At 43.1% G+C, this 24,949-nt stretch overlaps 1 protein-coding gene across 7 annotated transcripts in view; it reads left to right on the top strand.

Annotated features, from left to right (window-relative positions):
• The window catches only part of PHC3 (polyhomeotic homolog 3), a 1,926,480-nt gene that overhangs the window by 1,213,025 nt on the left and 688,506 nt on the right, over positions 1-24,949 (top strand). For all 7 annotated transcript variants that reach the window (XM_069618558.1, XM_069618559.1, XM_069618556.1 and 4 more), the window contains one exon: positions 630-883. In XM_069618558.1, coding sequence (XP_069474659.1) covers positions 630-883 — 254 coding nt within the window. The remainder of the gene's footprint in view (positions 1-629; positions 884-24,949) is intronic.

The following is a 24,949-nucleotide window of genomic DNA, read 5'->3' as shown; positions in this document are numbered from 1 at the left end:
TATACATTTCCCTACAGCATGTTGCAAAGATGTTCACCACTTCCAACTCTGCCTTTTGCATTATTTTCCCTAATTTATGCCAGTCACATGTATCCCCTTCTCACTTTTTTTCTGACAACTACAGCAGATATTTTCCGGTCTTTTCACAGTTCTTATGTATGATTCCCACTTTGTATAAGGTGATTTTCTTTGAAGTATCCAGAAAAAGTAAGCACCTCCACTTTATTCTTCAGCTCCCTGTAGTTAACGGTTTCTTGCATCCTCATGAATTCCTCTTCTAGCTGTGCCAGATCTCCATCTAGGTTGCTTACAGCTCTACTATAGTTCAAACAAGCCTTGGGAAGTAGTGGCGTAGTGTGAAATAAGGTTCATTTTGTATTTGGATTGACTTTGTTTACATTGAGTGCTACTAGTAACTAAAACGTAGATGCCATGTTAAGGTTGACTATTATAACTTTGACAAAAAGGATCCAGTCACCATTTAAATGAACATCCATGTTATTTGTTCCAGTACATAAGTGAAACTCAAAATTGTACCATAGATAGAAATATGACATTTGCCCAATTTCAGAAAACTGTCAGTCTGTCTTTCTCTTTTTATAACACTTTTTTGTGCTTCTGTTTCCCAGCCTGTGAAGAAGTCCTTAAAGAGGCATCACCAATCAGTTCCTCAGTTATTAAGTTCCCATCAGATTCTTGTTATGCTTCTATACCACCTCCTCCGCTTCTGCTTCCAGCTGCTGCTACAAGGAGTACAAACACTTTAATGCCTCCTAGCATTCCAACCAAAGAAAACAAACCTCCCCAGGCTATCGTGAGACCACAAATCCTCACCCACGTTATTGAAGGTTTTGTTATTCAGGAGGGTTTGGAGCCCTTCCCAGTAAGTATTCCCATTTTCTTTACAGTTTTGAAGTAATGGGGGAAACAAATAACACATCATCTGCTCATAAGTTACTTTTTCGTATGCCAACCAAGTGGGATCTATTAGCAAATGGTTCAGATAGCATTATTTTGAAAAAGTGTATTTGATTGATTACAAGATTTGTATTTATATTATTTGTTTTTTGAGTTTCATACACATCCCGTTGTGGGTGGTGTTATTCTAAGTACTAAACATGTATATACAAAAAAAAATGTTTTTATTGTAAATGTTAAGCTAGCATAAATCCTTGTCTCATCAAACTTGAGGAGAGCACACTGTAGATCAGGCCACAATTTGCAGTAGATAAGGGTAGCCTAATTGTCATGAACCGTCGTCTACGTCCTTTCTGGTCCTCCTGGTCCCTGATTCGCAGAGGATTGCATGCAGTATTCCTTCCAACATGGCCGCTCGGAACGTAACGCTCCGGATCAGTCTATGCGTTCCAAGCTGCTCATCCTACAAGAGAGACACGTCCCCGCGGCTCTGCGCGTCTCAACACTACCACTACCTGTAGCCGGACGTGCTTTGCCGGAGTTCGATCGGGGCTCTTGCTTGATTCCTTGGTCCCAGCTCCTTGATTCCCCGTCCTATTCCTAGCCTCTCCAAACTCATGGAAAACCTTCAGCGCTCAAGTCACGGGCCTCCGTGCTTCCGAGCGTAACTTGTTTGCTTCCTGGTGTTACCCTGGACTTTCTGAATGTTCCTGGAAACTGAACCGCTATCCTCATGCTGGCCGCCGAAGATCAGCGTTCGGGTCTATACAAATCCCGGACGGTAAAAAAGAAGAAATCCCAGAAGGTCGCAAGTACTCAACAAAAACAGGTGAGACGGGGAGAGATTTGTGACACTAATGGTGAGTTGTTGACATAGATTGATATTGCTCTTAATACAGGTGTATTTATCATGGACACCAATTCATGTGATATCCAGCTTCTTCAATTGTCTTTCCAATTGGGGTTTTTCTATTGATATTTAATATCTGTTTGATTGCAATCAGCTTCTAATTAAAGCTCTTTCTGTCTCATTCAGAAATCTTGATATCTTTGATGGATGATGTAATTCAACTAAATGGAAAGTGTGTCAAAATTACCTTGGGTAATTTTCAAACCCAGTTGGAAACTTTGGCACTTTATGTGAAGGCCTCCCTGACGAGTACAGGATTTGGGATATCCCAGAGCCATTTGCGATTTCATCAATCCACGCACTGGCAATCTACAACTCTGTCATCCTTTTTTTGCAATCTAAATTATAGGGCCAGTAATAGGGGATTAATAGACGATTCTCCAGCTGAGTGTACGTTTAGATATTGAACTAAATTGGCCATCTGGATTACATTATGATCAAACTTAATGGTGGCCTCTCATTAATGATCTGGTAGTATATACCTTTGTGGAGAGTGACCATGACTGCCTTTTGATTACTATTGATCTTTTCTTTGTTGCTCAGACAGCTCAAACATTGGGTAGGCACTGAGATTGCTAGCACTATTAATTGTAGGAAATTGAAATTGGCATCTTTAGATGAATCCAAGCAAAGCCCAGAAATATATAACATTCTTTTACTATTCTTTATGTAAGGGTCTTGCTAATTATTGACAATAGATTGATCAATGACACTAAGTCATCATATAAACAAATGCCTTGTGCAAACTGTTTACCTATGTGAGTTTTATTGTCAGAAGTGAAGTGATACCTCCATGATATGATAAGGAATACAAGTGTCATGATTTACACTGTGCACTGCATGCCAGAGCCTAACCACCATCTCAAAGGCGGTCTAAATGCCCACTAGGTTTTGCTGAGTGCTGTAACTGAAGTAAGGTTTTGGAGAAAGTCGGGTCCCTGCACTTTAGTCCAAGACAGCTCAGCTGACAGCTTACTATTGGACAGCAAAACTGTCATGGGTGTACTTTCTGGGCAACTCTATGTATCAATGCTGTTTAACCTTGTGTGTATGATAAACATTAGATGCTATCAATATCTTATCTGCACAGATGTATCACCAAATCAATAAGTGTTTGTACTTGCAATCAGTGCTCCAGATAAGATTTTGAGGTGGGAGTATTTTACGCATGATTTTTCAAATTAGAGCGTAAATGCAATTTCAAGAGTGTAAAAACTAGTTTTCTCCTCTGCAAGAGAGTAAAACTTATCCAACACATACGTTATGGGTATGAACACATTTTAAAAGGGTGCGTGCTTTATTGTGTTGCTCGCTTAGCTGTCACAGATTTGGTCTTTCAGTTGGAAATTCACCATCATGCATAAGAAGGCTATGCTGCTGACAAAAGAAATGCTACATTGCCATCTAGTGGTGGAAAGAATGTTTTTTTAATGAATAAATCAAAGCGTACACGGTACGCATTACAAAATTAAATGGTCCGTATTTGCCATATTTACATGCGTAAAAGGGCAAGATACGCACGTTAACTGGTAGGCTGCTTGCAATATAGTGTCTTTTATACTCGTGAATAAAAATACATTAATAATCTGCTCACTCTTTGTTATAATTAATTATAATTATCCATGTTCATTTATAACGTGCTTAATATCAGAAGTGGTTTCTACGCGCAGGATCGGGATTCGAACCTGTGTTGCGCTGCGCTGTCTTGCTTCCAAGACAAACACGCTGCCCCAGAGCTATCCTTCCTCCCCATTTTTTGTTTGGCATTTATGTATATTTATTGTCTTGTAGAGATAATTTATCAGCATTAAAAATAGAATAGTCAAACAATATATACTTCCTCATATTAGAAATAAAATAAAGAAGTTGAGTAGATACCCAGCAGTCTAATTTTATATTCACTCCTTAAATGTTGAAACTATCAAAAATCTGTTTGTAGTCCTTATGGCACAGTAATACATAAAATCATACTCACAATTGTGATGCTGTGGATTGGCAAGCCAGAGGACAGGTGATATTATACAGACCAACAGCGGATAACCGATTAGGCAAAAAGGGTTGAATACTCAGTTAACTGACCTTGGAAGCCATGGACTTGTAAACAAATAATAACCTAAAGGTGGTTCTATGTCTTTTTACCACATTTATTTTCATCGAAGCTTTTTTTGCTGTCCATATTTTAATATTTTTGTAAATGCAAAATGTTTGTTTTATTTATTTATATAATGCAACAAACCCGGGGATCCCACACTCCCTTCCCACAAAACACCCACCCTGTCTGCCACCAACCCCACCTATGTCCCCTACCTATGCCCCATACCATATTCCCTTAACCAAACACCCACTTACATTTTTCAGTAAAACAAAAATGGTAAACAACCAGCAGGAAAAAACTGCTTTGATGAAATAAATGCAACAAAAAGACTGGATACCCCTAAAAGCGATCTACAACCTTGGGTCAAAAGGACTTCAGGTAAAACATTTCAAATCCTCCTGCAAGGAATTTTCTCACCCTTCTCCTGTGCTTTCATGGTGCCTCTTATGCTTGCCGAAAAAACTATAAGGGATATATGGACACTGTGTCAAAACTCGTACCATGCTAAACTCAATGTTTCATCAGCTCAGGGAAAGTTGCAAAGCTAAACGAACAACGATACATTATGGTGTCACTTAATGATTCTCTCATGGGAAAGAAAAATATATGCTAAAATTGCATATTTTAGCCCCAAATTATTAAAATCAGTCCAAAAATAGAATTTGCAAAAATTGACAAAGTAACAATTAATTGCCGCATGAGCACTTTACTGTCTCAGGGTGAAGACATCTGAAAGTTGTTTGCTGCTTTTTTCCAAGGCACTTCAGCTTTGTAATTTAGCTCCAAATTATTGAAACAGGCATTACAAATCAGAATTGTAAATAAATTGTAAAAATTGCAATTTTAGGCCCAAAGGCTATAATTACAGTCTTGGCCTAGTAATTAACATTTCTGGTAGCTTCCTTGCCCAGATAGGTCAAGATCTTGTGGGTCAGAAGTGTCCTATAGGATTCCAAGAGTCATAGTCTATGGTAGCATTTCAGGAACTGCTCTCTAAAGTTGGCTTATAAAAGCTAGGTCGCACCCGTGTTTCCCTGTTGAACAACATAATTATATGTTAGAATTTGATTGTCTGTAATCGGTAGGAACAGTAGAACAGAACATCATGTTTATTTACACTTGAACTGATGCCAATCTTGTTTTTATATGTCACTTAGTTAACTACTGCTGTAATGTAGTCAAGTTGCTACACACTAATTATAATAAGGCAGATTGCAAATTGTTTTTCAAAACAAATTATCTAACAGGATAAGATTAGAAGATAAGCAACAACATCACTAATCTTGTGCATTCTGCATAGAAAGAAATCAGTGCATTTTATAAACACACCAAGCTTTTTTGGTTTCCAACAAACACATTAACCCCATGATGCATTCTAAAAGGTTCAGTAATGTTCTATATATTTCCAGAGGTGCTTGAAAGGAGAAGGATGTCCATTTCTTTATCCAAGCTTAAATCAAATAAGAAATGCAATGCTGTGTCCGATTTTCACATTGCAACGTATTAGGGTCTTATTACAAATTTGGTGGTAATTCAGTGGTAAATCTACCACCAAACTTGAGTACCGTCACTTGGTCCCGTGGGTTTATCATGGGATTACAAGTGGTGATAATTCTACATTTGTGTAGTACATAGGGCACCATGGGGATTTTTGGTGGATTTACTGCCAGCAGATTTACGGTGTGGTAAATCAGATCATTTTTTTTAAGGTTTAATTGGCAGATTTACCTCTAGCTTGCCACCACTTTACCGCAATATTCATTATTCGGTACTGTGGAGAAAAACAATAGTAATTATTTTACTACCAAAGAAAGTGCAGCAACAGAATTGCCACACATTTTTTCCTGCACTGCCAAACTTGTAATGAGGGCCTTCATTTTTTAATATGAGGCAGGATTTTTGTTATCTACTGACAATGACTGTGATGTTTGCCATCACTAACATTTCAGAAGGGCCATCTTTTTGTAGATTTTTTTAAAAATTAATTCTGGTGTGTTGTTTTGATACACATTTTTGAAGTGTATAGTTTTTCTAATGAAATATTAGTATGTTTTGATGTTTTAGTGTATTTTGTCCCTCTGTTGGCTCCAATTCCCAAGGTAGTCTAATAACATTACTATGAGGCTGACCTTTAGACAAGGAGTGCAATCCAACTTGATGTTTTCCTTTTACAAACAAAGATTCTCTTTCTGCCCAAACCATAGAACATGTTTATAAAGTCTCCAGTTGTGTCCTATTTTTGTTGGCAGTATTTATATTCCCTATTTCTATTATTGGGAGTACTTTTACTTCCTGTCCCCCTTCCCTTATGGGACATCCGATGGATCAGGGACAGGACTGAATTTTCTTGCTTAGTAGCAGTTAAATAAAAATGTTAGACCTTTCCTTGGGTGGCGCACGCACGCAAAACGCCCTACTCGGGTTCTACCAAGCGCATCCTGCTGACTGTCATTCCCATTTTCTGTGTCGACTGGAGAAGACCTGCGCTTACCGGCTGTATGCTTAGCACCCAAATCCCCTCTATTATTATACTTTGTGCATGTGCCCAATGCCTCCCAGCAGTGAGTGGGTTACCACTGAGCTTTTCCCCTAACAACACGCACAACTTATGCTTAGTTTTTTAGGTGCCGAGCATGATCGTCACCTTTGTAATACCTGCATCTCTCTGCCACAGGTCCTTGCGTGGAAGACGTGTGTAGGTAGGAAGTGTTTCAGACAGTTCTGACTCCAGATATCTGTGGTGCTGTGTGTAAAGATGGGTTCCTGGCAAATGATGACTCCGACATCCTGGGCTGTACCAGTGACTCCTTTAATAAGTTCCTTGTACATTACATCAGGTACATAAGGTCAGGTACACATAAGTTAAGGGCAACATGCACCAGCATCCTCCCTCAGGGGTTCTACATCTCCAACTGACTCTTACAGATCACCACTCATAAATCAACATTCCCTCAGGCTGGATTCTATGTCACTCACTCCAACATTCCATGCATTCTACTCGGGGGTCGAGGGGAAGCTTATTCACTACACTGTCGAGCTTAGGAGTGAACAGGTATGCCCTAATTGGTATTCCCAGGCACCCTGGCTGAGAACCTTTTAGAAATGTGCCACCAGACTAGGAGGGGTTAAACAGGCCATATCCCTTAATTGCAAATGGAATACCTCAGTTGAGGGCCCAAGATCCATCATGGGAATAAGCAGATGCCAGCTCCAGTGCCTCGATAGGCTACAGGACTGAGTGTATACCGCCCTGACCAGCATGCGCCTGCCCGTGAACTAGCTGCACAGTTTGCTGGGATTCACCCTGATGTCCTTCATTTGAAGGCTTACACTGGGCCATCTAGGCACAATGGCATTCAATGTCTAGAGCGTGTAACCTAAACACTTCCTGAACAGAGTTGCTGAGGACCTGCGGGACATGTAGCATTCTTACTTTTTTTGTGTCACACCCAGAAAATCAAACCACACTTGAACATTGGAATACTGCATGACATGGCTGAACTGAATAGAAACAAACCGAGCAAAATGTGCATTCAGCTCCTTTCTGTGAATCAGGGCTGTGTTCCAGATTCACAGGAGTAAGCCGAGGGACAACCAGATGCTGTCCCAAACGTCTCCCAATCATTGGTGCCTGTCTCCACTATTACAAGCACTACCTTTAACTTGGGGCTGACATCCATGAACATGCTGATCTTTACACCCATTGTGTAAAGCCTGAGCTAGTCAAGGGCGTGCCAGATCTACATGGCTGTTCAGTGTTCGCTTTTGGAGGCGCTTTGGAGGAGGCAGCGCGTGTGAAATCACTTTCCCACATAGGAAAGTAAAGCGGACTGAAGCCCCGCCCAACCAGGAAGTGCGGGTTGAAAAGGTGACCACAGCCACCCTTGCGGCGTAAAGCCCGAGCTAGTCAAGGGCGTGCCAGATCTACCTGGCTGTTTGGCATTCACTTTTGGAGGCGCTTTGGAGGAGGCAGCGCGTGTGAAATCAGTTTCCCACATTGGAAAGTAAAGCGGACTGAAGCCCCGCCCAACCAGGAAGTGCGGGTTGAAAAGGCGACCACAGCCGCCCTTGCGGCGTAAAGCCTGAGCTAGTCAAGGGCGTGCCAGATCTACCTGGCTGTTCGGCTGTTCGCTGGGTCGCTGTGTTGCGAAGGTGGAAACTGCACGACGGCACGAGAGGCTGCCATAGCGAGACCTGGCCTTGGTGTAAACACAGGAGGAGCTGCACGACTTGCTTCAATGGGTCGCCTGATAAGCGATCCGACGGAGCGGGGGCTTGAGACGGCGGCTAAAACAAGGCTTCAGGTAAGAAAACGACTGGCCTCACACCCGGCCATTTATACCTCACCTTCACCACAACGCCATTTGAAAGATAAACTACGTTCTTAAAGCAGGTGAAGCTCCCTTTTAAGAAAGATAAAACTTTGCTAGAACAAGACTCAATAAATCTTTTGCAAGATTTGCAACAAAGTCTAGTAATGCCACTTACCACATCACAAGGAGAGGAAGTAGCTATTGAAGGAGATCCTGTGTGCTCACCGTTGTACCCCACACAAATGATATATATGATACCTGGGACAGCGGGTGAAAACCGGGAGGTTTTTTCCCCACAGACACCGACAAGGGAGGCACAGGGGGGTAACCCTGAAATGGATATCGTGATGGCAGAAAAGATTCCTATCAAGCCAACACAGAATCTAGCCAAAGTAGATAATCCTCTGCCTCCACCCAAACCCGAGCTCCCCGCTCTGCCTCTGGAGAACAGTCAGTCTGTAAATGAGGATCATTCCTCGTACCCCACTACGGCTGACTCATTCTATTCAGTGGATGGCCTTCTTCCTCTGGACGCTCAACTGTGTGAGGAAGCTCAGATAATAGAAGAGCACTGCTTAACGAGCAAGGTGGCGGGGGGGATTAGATCTGCCGCTACCCTCTCCTCAGACGACAAAACACAGCCCAAAGCCATCGGAACTTGACTATTCCATGCTTGAAATAACTTCAGAAGTAGAGAATAACGTGGAAAAGGAACTTTCACCTCTGGTAGAAAAAAAACCCTGATAGAAGAGGTCGGTCAAGTGAAATGTAGCGAGATCATTAATAGAAATGTTGAAGTACAATTGGAAAACAAAAATACTTCTCCAGGCACCAGGACTGTAACGCTCACCTGATTCCTGTAGAGGCGCCGGTCTTGACTGGGCGTATACCGTATCTTCAAAGGTGATGTGTAACACACGGCTGGCTCTTTGGGCTGGACCTCTGTGCACTGTATGTCTGACTGGAAGGGTAAGATGTCTGCAGATAGAAAATATGGGATTAAGGAACTGGGTTATTGAATGTCTCTCTCTTCTTCCCTTTCTCTTCTCCTGTAGAACCCCAAAGGTTAACGCTCTCACCTTAGGTAAGTGAACGCCGTGCTCTCCATCTGCCTCGGGGCAGGGTGCTGTAACCAGTTTCTTCACTGGATAAGGGGAGCAGGCCTCTTGACTTCAGAGGACTGCTGTCCATCGTTTACTGCACGAACGGTATGTTTCGAGTAATTCTAATGTCTTTAAAGTCTTTAGTAATGATGTTTCTGGTTTTGCAGGGTTCCGGCGATGCTGGATGACGGGCTGAAGTCAGTTGAAGATGGAGCCCGTGTGATGAATAGAAGCGCCTGGAAGCACGTAAGTAAGCGCTTGTTGCCTGCTTCACGATGGGCTCTAACTGTCTTTTTATTTTGCAGGTACAAGTTCGGAGCGGCTGCAGGGTGCCGAAATACCCACTGGGTTAGATGTGGAAAGGAGTAATGGCACGTGAGTATTAAAGTTCCCCAATGTCTTTAAACGCACCTTGTTTTGTCTTTCAGATGCGGGATGCAGCACCGAAGGCCTCCGGAGCGTGCGAAGAGTTGGTAAGCTTTTGTCTTTCAGATGCCGGAATGCAGTGTGAAGACCTCCGGAGCGCACGAAGAGTAGGTAAGCCTTTGTCTTTCAGATGCCGGAATGCAGCGCAAGGCGTTGGTGACAGCCGATGGACCAGGTAAGTGAAGAGCTGTCACTGAAGACCGTAATGCTAACCTGTTCTTTCTTGTCTTTATAGGTGTTGCTGAAGACTGGATTCAGGATGGTAAGCCTTTTTCCTTAGGCCCAGGATCAGATGCAGAAGACACGATGATCGTTCTGCTGCAGAGGATGCAGAATAACGCAAAGCAAGATTCATCCATCGGGTGTGGTTTAAATAGCCTCCTGTAGTGCTTAGGTGTCTCCTTCCACAGCCACGCCTAGGTAAGAAAAGAGTTCCTGCTTTCCAGAAGAGTTCCAGTGTTCTGAATCTAGGGAGTGGCTCCTGCCCCACCCAACAGGAAAAGTAGTTCCAAACAGAAGAGGATCAGAGGCTCAACTGGCAGGCAAGTAAGCAGCATGGTCTGCTGCAAGTAAGTCCACCCAAGCATTATGAGCCCGGCGCTTCCAGCGCTGGGACTGGGCATATTTATGAGCCTGGTGCCACTGGCGCCAGGACTGGGTCCAAAAGGTCCCAATTGGGACTGGTTGGCACTCGGGACCTGGGTTATGGATCTGCTTCCAAGGGAGTTGGGAAAACCCTGACCTTTTGGAAGCAGAGATCATGACAAGGACACAGGAAATTCAAACAAAACTTGACGATCCACCAATTCTTGCAAACCATGAACATCGGCCGCTAAAGCAGTTGAGGACTGCACCTGAGCAATTGCTTGCCTGGACACAGAGAAGGTGGGCCTATGAATCTAGTACAGGTGAGATCAGTGCCAAAGACTTAGACATTTGGCACGATGAATCTCTCTGGGCTGAGAAGGAATGCCCTGGAGAATCTCTGCCCACCTGGGATAGTAAAAACAAAAAACATCTAGATGATACCAAGCTAAGTGAGCAAAATCATATTCCCAAGTGGGGTGATAGAAATCTAATGGGGCAGCCAGATATCCCAACAGGGAAAAAGAGAGTGGAACGTAGGTGCTCAAAGATAGCACCTCAAAGTAATTTAATCCTGGCTGAAAAACGTATACAGGATATTTCGATTCTAACCGGGAAAATTACATTGGAAAAAAGGAAATGTCTATCATTTATAAAAGAAAAAATAGACACACTCGATGTGGAGAATTTCCGCATGAATCTGAATCAAAGATCCTGTAGAGACAAGGAGATCGCCTCCTCTACCCCAACAAAAAACCTTGCTAATAAGAATAAAGAGGACTCCATCCAGAGACCCAAAGAAAACACGGAAATGAAGATTGATGAAAACTCGCTGGACAAAATAAGAGAGTTATGTGGCAAAGAGAGAATGGAAGGCCTTGCACACATACAAAATGTAGTGATGGCAGCTTTAAATATTGCAATTGCTCCTTATATCAAGCTCTATGCAATCATCAATGATTCTCTGCAAACAGTTCTCGCAGTAAACTCCAAAACAACGGAGCAAACACTAAAGACGGTGGAGTGTCTAAAAAGATTTGAGCAAAGGATGGACCTGGAAGCAGAAAAGTCCAATGAATGGCAGGATAGGCTAAGTGAGATGGCTCGTAGGGACTCCAAGGACAAGCATTCATTAACGGAGGCTATATTGGAAGCCCATAAATGGCAAAATTCATCGATTCAACAAGTACTGGTTAAAAATCAAAGTCTGATGACGATAGAATGGAAACGGCAGAACCATGCGTACCAGAAGGTCATTCCTCAGTACCATCAGAAGAAATTACACATAGACCAGTGAAAAAAGGACCACTTGTCCTAGGGAAGGGCCTAATAAAACCTGAAAGAGGTCACAAGGAAAACAAAACCGCCTCGTCTAATAATCCCCTACAATCAACGGAAAAGGTGCAAAATGATGAGAACCTTAAACCAAGCTATGAAATATTTCAAGACTTTCAAAAGGAAAGTAAACAAGTAGCTACAACAGGTGGAAAGCCAACTGCAAAAGATCTGCAGAATAAATTGGGGAAAAAATCGAAGAACCAAGTAACGAAGAGGAAGGAATGCGGTTCAAGAGCCTTCCTAAGAAATATTAAACTACCAGACAGAGAACTATTTAGTAACCCAGCAAAGAAACCAAGGATGGAATTGAAGATAGTAACTTCTGGCAGCGAAAAGGAAATCTTAAAAAATCAGACACCACTGGAAATAGGCAGTAAATCAGAGACTGAAGGATATCTAAGTGACTTGATTGAAGTTATTGAAGAACATCAGGAGGATGAACGCTGGCAAAATATAAGTCCATCAGAGTGGCAGAACATTGATAACCAGCTGTACCATTATGAACAGGAAGAAAAAGCAAAATACGAGCAAAAAAGGGAAAGATATAGAAGGAACAGTGGTAAAATGGAAGAAAGGAAGACCAATGAAGCCAGGAAAAGCTGGAGGAGGGATGAAATTGAAAATAAAATAATAAAAAAAAGCACAAACCACTGAAAAAAACGAAGAAACAAAGGGAAATTTGCAGAAAAAGGACACTGTGAGGAAACGCCCAAGGAGCGAAGATCCAGAAGAAAATCACTCGAATCCAAATGTGGACTTCTGGAAAAAATTGGAAGATCGCCATAGTCTCAGATGGCATGCAGCGAGTTCGATTAGCAAAGCTGACCTTAGTGACAAACGGAAGTTGCAAAGACACTCTAATAAGGGCCGAAATGATGAACAGTATCACAAGGAAGCAGAAAGTCCTCACAAGAGATGCCCACTCTAAGATTGGGAAGAGCGGCAAAGAACTGCAAACGAATAATTCTGAATAGAAAAAATGTGATGTCCATTTTCAATCAATTGACTATCCTCAGAAAAATTTCAACAGATGACATTCTGATCATTGAATTTCCGGACGAAAAAAGACCAGATGTGATAATACTACATCTTATTTCACAAAGGATAAAAGAGACTATCTGGAAAGCCAGGGAAAGATAGCTGAAGCAGGTTTCAGACTATCAGAATTCGATTCATTGGAAAGAAGGAGAAGAAAGTCAACAAATGAAAACTCAAGAAACGAATACGAAAACCTCGGGCCGAACGTTCCTCATAAAGAAAGCAAGAACTACGGCTATAACACATCAGAAAGCGAAAATATGGATATTCCGGTCCCTAAACGAATACAGTATATGAACAGAGAACATCAAAAGTACAGAGAAAAGGCTTCTCAGGATGGCAGGAACAAAAGTAGAGAGGATCATAGGCCCAGGAATGACTCCCGGTGGGAAAAAATGAAATTTACGGTGGACAATTCAAACTCAAGAAATACACCACAGACGTCTATGATGGAAGCGTCGAAACTGAAAGAAAAAAAGACCAAATAGAAGTAATGCTCATGATCAGAAGAAAAAAGGAGAGAGTGACCTAAAATCGGAAAAAAAGGCAATAGGCACAATCCCTTCTAGCCTCATGGAACTCCAGGGGTTTTTCTAATCTCTTTTCAGGGGACTGCGCCTTCCTGGGGAAATATGTTATCGTATGTTTGCAGGAATCATGGATAAGAAGACTCCCAATCTGTGAAGGCTACGAGGTGTACATAAATCCAGCAAAGAAAGGTCTATTAGGCAGACCACGTGCTGGCCTCTTGACACTTATAAGAGAAGGAAGTGACCTTAAGGTGCTGCGACACCACACCCCCAACCCGTATGTCCAGATGCTAAGGCTAAAGAAAAAAACACAATTACATGAAATTGGAATCCTAATTATTAACACCTATTGGAGCCAAATGGACTTTGTAATTAATACCTACCTGTCCAATATTATGTTGGAAATTGACGAATCAATGATAACGGAAAAAAATCAACTTATTCTCCTTTGTGGAGATTTGAATCTGAAACTACTGGACACAACTGGGAAACTAAAGCTGAACTCCGCGTTAGAGGGGAATGCCAAAAGATGGATGGAGGAAATGGAAATAAGAGAAATGAGAATCTTAAATGGTCAGACAAAAGGAGATTTACAAGGAGCCCCAACTTGGTTCAATGGCTCTAGCAGTGCTGTGTTAGACTACTGTTTTGTAGCGGAGAATACTCTTAGCTGGATATCTGCAATGAGAGTAAAGAAGAAGAAAACCAGTGACCACGCCTTACTCGAAATTGAACTAAATTGGGACTCTGAGAGGGACACAGGTCCTCCTCAACCCCTTCTAGAAGTAACAGGGGGCAGAAATCGTCTGAGAATAAAGCTACCAACAATAGTCAGACTCTCGGACAATTATAAAAATCATGTCGAAAAATATGTAGAGGAGGTTGAATATAAATGGCTTCTCAAAGAGTTTGAAATACAACAAAAGGGGAAAAATAATCTCACCATAACAAGAAAACATGCATATAATGCTGATCTGGTAGCCAAGAGAAAGGAACATCGAGCCTTACTCAGAAGTCTAAAACAAAGTGCCCAACCTAATAAAGAGGAACAAATCCGGCATTGTAAACAATCCTACAAAAACTGGCTGTCTGCTTCAAAGGCATGGCGAGCACAATGTGACGCAGAAACCATGCTAACAGCGCTGCAAAAAGCGAACACACCTAGTTTATGGGAGATTATCAATAAAGGAGAGAGGACTTCTTATCAGCTCTGACCATCTCGCAGGTTTCAACAGAGAATTGGGTTAAACATTATACCAATCTCTTCAAATCAACTGCTGGATAAGAATCTAGTTTATGCCCTCAAAAGCGGAATAAAACACCCTGGAAAATTGACTTTGATTATGAGGACATCTTGGGGATCATTAAAAAGTTTAGCTCCTCACGAGCTGCCGGGCCAGATGGCATCTCAAACCAACTACTGAAAGAGAATGGAGAAGAATGGGCAAAATGTATCCTACGGCTCTTTGAGCAAATAAAGAAGAATAGAAGTATTCCGTCAACATGGAAGGAGGCGTTGATAGTCCCTATATTTAAGAAAGGTGATCGGGAAGACCCGAAAAATTATAGGCCTATCGCCCTCCTGGATTCAATAGGTAAAATCTTTGCCTCCATCCTCCTAAGAGACCTGAAAAAATGGGCAACACAGGCGGGTTTACTAGACAAGCGGCAAACATCCTTTGTGAGCGGGGTCGGCACCACCCTGAATTTATTCATCTTGAACCTATTAAAGCTTTGGGCACTGGAAAAAAAACAAATCTGTATTTGGGCTTCATAGACTTGGAGCAAGCCTTCGATGGAGTTAATAGAGGTATCCTCTGGGCGAAATTGAAGAGCTGGAATTGCCCGGGCGACCTCCTGGAAGCAACTCAGGAGCTGTACACGGCAACGTCCATCCAAATAATAACAACAAAAGGAGGAACCACCACAGAAAAAATCAACACATTTAAAGGAATTAAACAAGGTTGTGCTCTAGCTCCATTTCTATTTATTTTGTACCTGGCAGACATGGCAGAGTCCCAGAGCAAGATCCGGGCTTTCCCGCCGAAAATAGCTTGGATCCTCTACGCTGACGATGTGGTCTTTATTGATCAAACTGCTGTAGGTCTGCAACGACGCATCTCTGAGTTTAAACAATACCTCGATAGAAATCAAATGAAGATAAATATAAAGAAATCGGTTATCCTAGTAATGAAATCGTCCAGAGGGCCAAAACCAAAAAGAATTAACTTCGTCTGGACCATTGATAACGAACATTTGGATACAGTGGAGTCCATGATATACCTGGGTATAAGAATCAACAAAAATGTAAATGAATATGGCCAATACTCTCATCAGAGAAAAATTGCTAAAACTAACGAATCAGGGAAGAGCTTTACACCGAAGATATGGAAAGTATTCAACAACGCCAATACTAACTTTCTACAAACAAAAAGTGGTAGCTATTCTGTCATACAGCGCTGAATCCATGCTAAATCTGCGCTGGGAAACCTGGGTCATTGTAGAAGCATTTTTCTGGCGAAAGATCTTAAGACTACCTAGTTGTCTGGCAATCTCGACAATAAGGCACGAATTAAGACTTCAATCTCTGAAATCAACAATCCTATGGAAGAACATTGCTTTCTACAGAAAATGTATTCTGGAACCTCCTCCTGCGCCCTTCGAGATCTTGGCTAAAACATCATTGGAGGAAAGAGACAAAATTCTCCAATTGTGGAAAACAAAATGTCAGATGGTCTTATTACATTACATTACAACATAAATGAAGAGACCCTTAAAACAAATCCAAACAAAGCAAAGAAGATCCTGCCGGAAAATGACTGGGACGAAACGAGTACCCTAAAGCAAGGCAATAAATTATGCCATAACATTGTTTGGGAACGTAAAACCCTAAATGTTCCCCCCATTTCCATCGTCCCACTACAGAGACCTCTTGATGCGCTGTAGGCTCAATATTCTATTAGCCAAAGAGGTCCTACTCCAAAGAAAATTGATAGCCCCTCTGGATGCAAAATGTTGATTCTGTGGAAACTCAAATTCTATTGAAACAACAAGGCACATGGCGCTATCCTGTCCCAAATTAACATTAGAAAGAATACAATGGCTGGGGGACTATTTCTTGCGTATTAACTCAAGCATGGAAGAGGAATACTGGGAGAGACTGATGACAGTGGAAAAGCTTGGCAAAACACTTGACGTGCTAAGGTTCATTGAACACCTCTTAGGAAGATCCGACCAAGACACGGCCCTACGATCCCTGGGAGGACAATGGTCTGGCCCACCCACAAGTAACAATGTCACTAGTGCCCTGGAAGCACACATTTGTGGCTCTCATTAGGTTAGTAAGGAAGGACTAAACTGGTCTAAATGCGGACAAAGATGTTTGGGAGTGTTACCAAAGTGATGACAAGTCAGGCTGTATTATGTTAAAGGTTAAAAAAATATAACCAATAAAACATATTAAAGAAAAATGTGCAATGGTATGTGACTGTGAGGAAGCTATATCTAAACCTCCCCTTTTGGTGTACTCAGTTGAGGCAAACAGGCCGATGGTTAATGTCAGGCCTGACATCCTATTGCACCCGATCCTTCCCTTCACAGCGAATTACATTTACAGGGGTGGGGCAAAGAACTTTGCCTGGGTTTGCTGAGGAGCCGCTCATGGCAAAATCCCATAGTTTCATGACGGGGCCCGACATGAGGTAATTCTTCAAGGACATCATCTTTTAGGAGAGGTCACAGAGACGTATGAAACTGGTGATTCTAGAGACCACCATGCCTACCACCAGAAGCGTAGGCAGCCAACATTTTGCCTCAAGTTTAGACAGTCATGGGTCAAGGAAGCAAGGCTCATTAAAGTGGGCCTGCTTCTGTCCCCTTTGAGCCACACAGACTAAATCACCACAGATGACAACCCAGATGTAACATATTCAGATGATATCGAGGAAAGAACCTATTCAGTTTAGATCTTCCACAAGAGGATAACCGATGTCATGGAATCCCTCAATATTCAGTTGCTAGATGCTCCTCCAGTGGAAACCACTGTCCTTGCAGATGTGCTCACCCAAAAGGTGAAGCAAACACAGATTCAACTTAAAAAAGATCTAGTATAGGATGCTAGGAACAACATCAAGGAAACATCTCAAAATGTTAAGCCTCTGAAAAACAGTTGCCGACATAGAAATTGTGTGCCAGTACCAACCCACCCGCCAATTGGCTGTATTGTCAGTCTTGCTAAATCAAAGCAAACCGCAATATCACCTGCCTGTGGACAACCAATGCTAACCCTATCAAGAAAATATGAGGAAAACATGCACTTCATAGGCAGAAAGTTTTACTCCAACACTGTCCTTCACCTGAGGCAGGTGTGAGAAACCTGAGGGTATTCTCCTAGGTAGACCTCGGGAAACCCTTATTCAGGTGGCCTGTGGAGAGCTGGCGCTCTCAGATCCCAACCCTGGGGGTGGACAAGCAAGGGAGGATCACCTGGGTAAGCGAGCCCGGGGTTATGCTCATGGGAATGTCCCAGGTGAGACGCGTTACTATGCCAAGGAAGGAGGAGATGTGAATGATATCTCTGAGGCCTTTATAGGCTACAATACATATGCCTCACCTCCTCCCATTAAATCTCTCCTACCTAGATCCAATGACCCCTCCGTACAGAACCAATCCCCTAAGATTTCAAACCTGCATGCACCCAAAGATTCCTTGTTTTCCTGTTCCCTATCTGAATACTCTCAATCATTCTTCTTCCCATCCCTTTGATTATTATTTTCTGCACTCGCAACCTGCTCAGAAAAAATACTATAGTTCCCACAATCCCCCTTGTTTATTTCATGATCCCAACTATTCCCATTTGCCCCGCCAACCCTACCACTCCCGTACTTCTGATAGTCACTTTCGACTGGAGTTCGAAAAGTGACAATTACAGATCCCACAAACCCTCCAAAACCCACCCTTCCAAAATCACCTCTTCCCCATCATGTCTCGTAGGATACTCTGACACTGCAGCCTCTTCCCTTTCCAAAACGAACACTGTCTTTCCACACGAAAGACAGCCGACTAATAAAACTGTTTCCCTGACAGGTCCCGCCGCAAAGATCGGAGTCAGGCAATTGATTTAAATCACACACAGCTGATGGCTCCTTCATTTCCCCCCAGGGATAAAAGGTGGAGCAAGAGAGCACACTACGAGCAAGGCAGACCCGCACAACGAGACAGCTATCCAGACCTGGCAGTTCAAAAGGAGGAGAAAAGTCGCGGATATTGAGAGGATGACGAGGAGAGGCATGACCTTGGCCTTTTCGACGCAGACCCGCAAAACCTCTACAGAGGGAATTGTAAGACTAAGGACATTAGCCCAACTGTGCTGCAACAGATGTCAACAGTACACAGAGTGTTTTGAAGCTGATAAGCGGAAGCGAGGGAGACTTCTGCTACCGTGGTACCGTCCTTGACCCCAGCTACAAGAAAAGCCAATCACTTAATCGCAGCCGGTGAGTCGAGGGGAGAACCAATAAGAACCGGGCTGTGATGAATGGAAGTCGCAAAGTGGCAGAATGAAAGAAGTTTAAGGAACTGTAAGATTGAAAAGGGGGAGACCAGCTGCAGAAGGGGACCGGCACCACGTGGGTTCTGCTTCGAGAAACCCTAGTCCATCCCCAACTAAGTGAAACTACAGATACCAGAAGGCCCTATGAGAGCCGCCAAGTTAGGTCAAAGTGGTCATACAGGAGGTGAAGCAAAATCCCTGTACAGTGGACCTAAGAACTGTAGAAAAAGTAAGGGAAGTGAATCCCGCCTCGTGAGAAATCAAGCGAAGTGAATCCCGCAAATCATTGAAAGCAAAGTGAATGTGAAGTTGGCAAGAGTGAACCCGGAAGAGGGCTGCTAACGAAGAGGCGGCAAAGTCTAAAGTCTCAAGAAACAGTGTGTTTGACCAAGGTGAACCCGGCCGAGGGATGTCCATTGGAACTGTTCAAAAAGACATTAAGATTTGTGACGAGAAAAGCCTTAGTGAACCCGGTGGTGGGAGTCTGAAAATCAAGATGGGTCTGTGCCCGGAAGAGGGGACCCAAGGGTGAAGCCATCATCCAAGAAATATTTGTGAATGCTAGGAAAGCCATAGTGAACCCGGTGGAGGGAGGATGAAAGCAAAGAAGGGTCTGCGCCCGGAAGAGGGAGACCCAAGGATGAAGCCATCACATGAGCAATATGTAGACTTTGTGTTTGTTAGTTGTTTTGTGAACCTATCAGCCCCTCGGAAACAGGACACTCCACCACGGAAGGCCTTGATATCAATAGGAAGAGTTTTAGGATCCGAGCCTGGAAGAGGGAAATCCAGGGGGTGAAAAGAATCCTCACCCCAAGTAAAACCAGGGAACAAACTTTCTTTTTGTTGAAGGAAGTTTTGTTTTTGTGATTTGAATACGGCAAGACTCTTTCAAGAGAAACAAGTCTTGGCCATCGAGGCTTCTGATAGACTGGAACAGAACTGCCAACGCCTGCTTGGAAAGCTCAAGTGTGTGCTATGCTCCAAGATTCCACTCTACCCCGTGCTCAAAACTTGGGGAAGGGAGACCCAACATACTGCATCCTGACATATTATTTGAGAACACTTCTTTCTTTTCTTGAAAGCCATCCTACACCCTTTTTGTATTAGCTGTAAGGTTTGGCAAAAGGTTCATTAGTATAGGCCCTTTTTAATTGACACGACGACACTAGGACTACCATATTTTCATTTCATGGTCGACGTTTGCTCCCATCTTAGATTTCCGTTTAGATTAGAGTTTTTTCCAACCTGCATACAGTTTAATAAACACCCTTGAACTGTGATCACTTTTGTCTGTATTTACTGTTGCCACCATGAGTTTCTTACACAGGCCAATGCAAGATGCTATTTTGATGGCCTGCAATAGCACTCTGTGGAAAGAGATTGAGGACCTTACAGAGGACCTTACCAGAGGATGCAAAGAGCAGTTTGTGTCTGGTATTAGAGTGGCTCGGACAAAAGTGCATTTCGATGTGCTGTTGTTATATCAAAGTTAATTACTCTATGGTCATTTACTTCAAAAGAATTACTTTGTGCAGTATTAAATATGTGTGTGTGTGTGTGTTTTAAGGGTTGGGGCATGGGGGCTAGAGGTGGAGGGTGGGGATATAAGGGTATGGGGGAGTGGTCGAAGTGTACGAAAAGAAGTAGTGGAACTATGTTCCCTGTTGGCTTGCCCCTGCTCCCTAAAAGCTATGTCGCCAAGCACAATCCAAACCCCCAAATAAACACACCTGCTGTTTAAGGGAATATTCAGTGCAGTGCAAGCTTAAACTTCTTCCTACACTTTTATTTTAAAAACAAACTGTTCCAGAATGGCTTACTTTTGAAATAAAAGTATGGGAACAGTCAAAAAAAAAAAATGTTTAAAGTAGAGGAGCACCGCCCCACCCGTTCCAATCAACTTCGACCACTGGTATGGGGAACCTTCCTTAAAAAAACTTTTTAAAAAAAAGTCATTCTTTTGAAGGAAATTCACACCGAGTATCCTAGAGTTTCTGGCAGAGCCTGCGGTGAGATGCATGCATCTAGGACATAACTTGTGGTAAGGGGCCTGGCTCAGGAGCACTGAGCTCTTATCGGAGATCCAAAAGAAGGTCAGAGCATTCCCCTTCCCCAGCCTCACACTTTCTCACCTTACACAGCCGAAGTGTTCAATAAAGAGAAAACATACCATTAGGGTCAAGGGTTTATCAGTCATTGCAAACCCTTCTGCAAAGAAGAGCTCATCTTTTCTGCGGAAAGGCCAGAGCTCAAACATTGGAGGTTGTAGCAGCTTCCTAACCAGCGTGCAAAATAGAGACAAATGAGGTCAGTGCAGTCCTGCTCCTCCCAGGAAGAGTCAGAAAATGAACCAGAATTTTATTTTAGCACTACTTCAAGGGCACATACATGCACATACCTATTTGGAAGCCACAGTGGAAGTGCCTGGAAGTACCTGCACCTTTCCTCTGCGAATGCCCTTTGCCAGTACACGGTGTAAAACCCCTTGGGCTCAACTCGCCTCTGATAGTGCTTATCAAAGTAATAGACATCAAAATGTTGTATATATGCCTCCAAGGGATTAACATTAACCCCTTCTTAGATTATTCACAGATCAAACCCTCTACACCCTCTCAGGTCGAGCACTCAATCAATTGCATTCTACAGCTCGTTTATTAACTGGATCTTACTATCCTCCGAGAGGATCCAGTACATTTGACTTCGCTGGGATCCCGAAGTGGGTAAATATTTTCCTCCCAAGCAAGGATTTGGGACTTGTTTGCAATGTGCAATGAATGTTTATGCAACACTTTCATGACTGGATTTCATTTCATTTTTACATTCTGGAGATCCCTCATGGAGAGTTGAAATGAGTGCTTTCAAAAATGTCCTACTGCTAAATTATATATATCCCTCAGGAAGAACTCTCCTGTCTCTTGCCCCAGCTTCCCCTAGGTGTCGCTGATGGGCCGCCTATCTAATAGGGATAAATAGAAGAGATCTCCCTATTCCTAAACTGCACTAAATACCATCTCATTTCGTAGCAAGACTATCTTATACTATGACTTGCTCTATGGGGTCTTCCTGGTATCCCTTAGTGTCACTAAAAAGACAGAGAATTGGTCTCCTCTCATAAAACACGGACACCATGAAAAAAGGTCTACATAACTTTAGTTTATTGTCTGCAACAGTTCCCATCTGGTGATCTGGGGCCATTTGGCATTCATGTTGGTCTGAGCTCTGTCTTTCTGTGCTCTGTTGGTATCACGTCCAATGCATCTTCCATCCTGGTTGATACATTGTCACCTATCTTTACTCTTATCAGCTCTACAGATCTCTTCTTCCTTTGGTGTGTGTACATTTTGGCAAACCCATCTACTTGTATGTCTTTTCGATGCACTACTAATGATGGTGTGTTCAGTTGAACTAGAGAGCATATTCCTCCCCAGTTTGGTGGTAGTTGCATGTATGCTTTGAACCCGCAGTCCCAGTAGTGATTCATTAGCACTGTGGTACTTACCTTCATGCCTGTTATCTTTGATATTCGTTTTCATTTTCCTTCTGCACCACTTCTACTGGAACTGTCAAGAGTGTATGTGCTTTGCACCCTACCATTCCTTCCTTCCATCCTTCTCCTGTCAATATTTGTCCATGTACCAGTAGCTGCGGTCTCTCTCAGCATCCTGGCATCCCTCCCATCTCCCTTTTTCCTGTCTTCGGGCATTGTAATTCTTTTTGTGTCACTATCCTGGCTTCTCCTTTGTTTGGGCTGACTGGAATATACTCTCTTGTCTTGTCTGTGCTCCTATAGTTATCTATCATTTCTTAAGCCTTGATGTAGCTATTTTTATACGGGAACGTTTTCTGTGACATCCATCTTAGTGTGGCCCATCTTCCTTGAAATCGGCCTCTTGTGGTGCAGAAGGCATTGTGCTCTGGCTGTTGTGATTTCTGTACCTATGAATGTTCTGGAAGCAGTCATGGCATAGGGAATGACAGAGCACAGATAGCAGCTCTCCTTCGTTGTCTCTCTCCCCACCTTGGACATGTGCTGATACCACAGGTTGTTAGACAGGTGGGCTGAATATGCGAGATATGCATTTACATGTTCAAAATCTATGGGCCTCATTCCGAGTCGGGCGGTAAGGGTTAACGGTCACCGGTAACGAGACCGGTGCCGTTAAACCCTTACCACCCTATTCCGAGTTCCCTTTGCGGGTTGGAACTTAACGCCTGCTTTTTGCAGACGTTAAAAAACCACCCCACAAAGGGACCTTGGAGCTAATTACGGCACCGTAATTTACGGTGCCGTAATTAGCACATTCCCCATTCCCATTGAGCCCTATGGGGCAAAAATGGGAATGGGGAAGGGCCCATGGTGAATGGGGAATTACCGACCCCACCAACCTTGGAATGGGGCGGTAATTCCGCCATTCAGCATGGCGGAGTCGGAATGATAACGGCGTCAACCAAGGCGCTAATAGCGCCTTGGTTAACGCCAGGGTCGGAATGAGGCCCTATGTCTGTGCTTCGCCTGAGTCTTTTTACCTCTCGGGCAGCACCTGTTGCACGCCCAGATATCGCTTCAGTAATAGGGGTTATGTTCACGTGTATTTCAGCTTGTGCGTGAGATAATGCAACCTTCTTCAATGCAAAGAGGGTAAAGAGGTAGGGACATCAGAATGCAGAAAACGCCAACACAATTGTTCTTGCTGTAACTTCCATATGTTTTAGGGCTGTACGCTCCCTGTTTTGTCCAAAAACCACTTACAAAAACTCTTGATGTTCATTGTTACTACTTGTTGGGACAATCCGGCTCTTCTGCAGTAATACTGTGCCAATGCAGTAAGAAACAGTAATTCCCAAACACTATTAAGCAATGTAATAACAGGTGTGTTGCCCCGTGTCAGTATTGGGTAGGTATGGGCTACTGTAAGGCAGACATGGTACCACAAGAAGGACGAGGATGCAAAATATACAAATCACCAGTTTTATTTACTTCAAAAGGAGGTGGAAGAACTCCTGTCTTGCCCTAACACTAAAGATGGGAGCACACTTTACCATCTAAATAAAAAGAAAACAGTCCTAGCCCGTCGTTAGTACAAAAGATAACAAATAAACTAGAAAACATATTGCCTGCCCTCACTCTAATACCATAGACGTGAATTAGGGAAATGTAATGCAAACAGAAAATCAGCAGGAAACAAAAATTATGACAGAATGGCATCAAAGGATTCTTGCCCACGTTGTGTAACACGTGGGTGGGGTGGATCACTTGCCGTATGGGCGCACTCTGCTATGTGAGTACACCAGGGGTAGCTGGCTTGGCCCGCCAGAGCCTACTTGGCATTCACATACTTCGTCTCAAAGTTCTGGGGTTTGACCTCTCAGGTCTCCCTTTTCCCCAAGCCCAGGTCAATCCCCTGCGTTTTGCAGCACAAACACAAAAGTTCCAAAGGAAAAAGTATTTTAAGTCTCTATAGGGCCCCTCAACCTTGCCCAGCCTTTCACTTTCAATTTCTTTCCTTGGTTGCCCTCTTTCATACTGAAACCATTTAACTTTAATTTCGCGGTGTTACCTTCCCCTAGCTTTATTCTTTAGCTTTTGCTATCCCTTATGGTACTCGTAGGCTTTTACACAGTTCAAATATTTGACAAGATTCAACAGTTCGCACAATCTTCTCAGCGTCTCTACAGCCTTGTCTTTAACAAAAGAATGTCTCTCTTTAAACACAATTTCTGGGTCCCCCTTGTTTGGGCTCAGACCCGTTTCAAACACAATTTCTGGGTCTCCCTCGTTCGGGCTTGGACCCCTTTCAAAACACAATTTCCGGGTCTTCCGCGTACGCGCTCAGATCCCTTTCAAACACAATTTCTGGGTCTCCCTCGTCCGGGCTCAGACACTTTTCAAGTGTACACAGTCTTTCAAATGGGCGTACTTTCGTTTTATGCCGGACCACTCTGTTACTTTATTTTACAGTCCAATTTCTTCTTCATTTCAAAAGGAACTTCAAGTGCCATAATGCCTTTCATGGGCCTTTTTATTTCCTGCTTTCTTTTTCAAATTCCATGCTCAGGTTCCCTTTGCAGCCACACACACGCTCACTGGGATTTCCTCTCTCGTGCCATGAGACTCACCCGGTTAGAGCGGCTCTGGCGA

Source organism: Ambystoma mexicanum, chromosome 10 (assembly GCF_040938575.1).
Source record: "Ambystoma mexicanum isolate Mex_15411 chromosome 10, UKY_AmexF1_1, whole genome shotgun sequence".
Classification (NCBI taxonomy): Eukaryota; Metazoa; Chordata; class Amphibia; order Caudata; family Ambystomatidae; genus Ambystoma; species Ambystoma mexicanum.
Note: the sequence above shows the minus strand (reverse complement) of the source record. Positions and strands in the feature narration are given on the sequence as shown.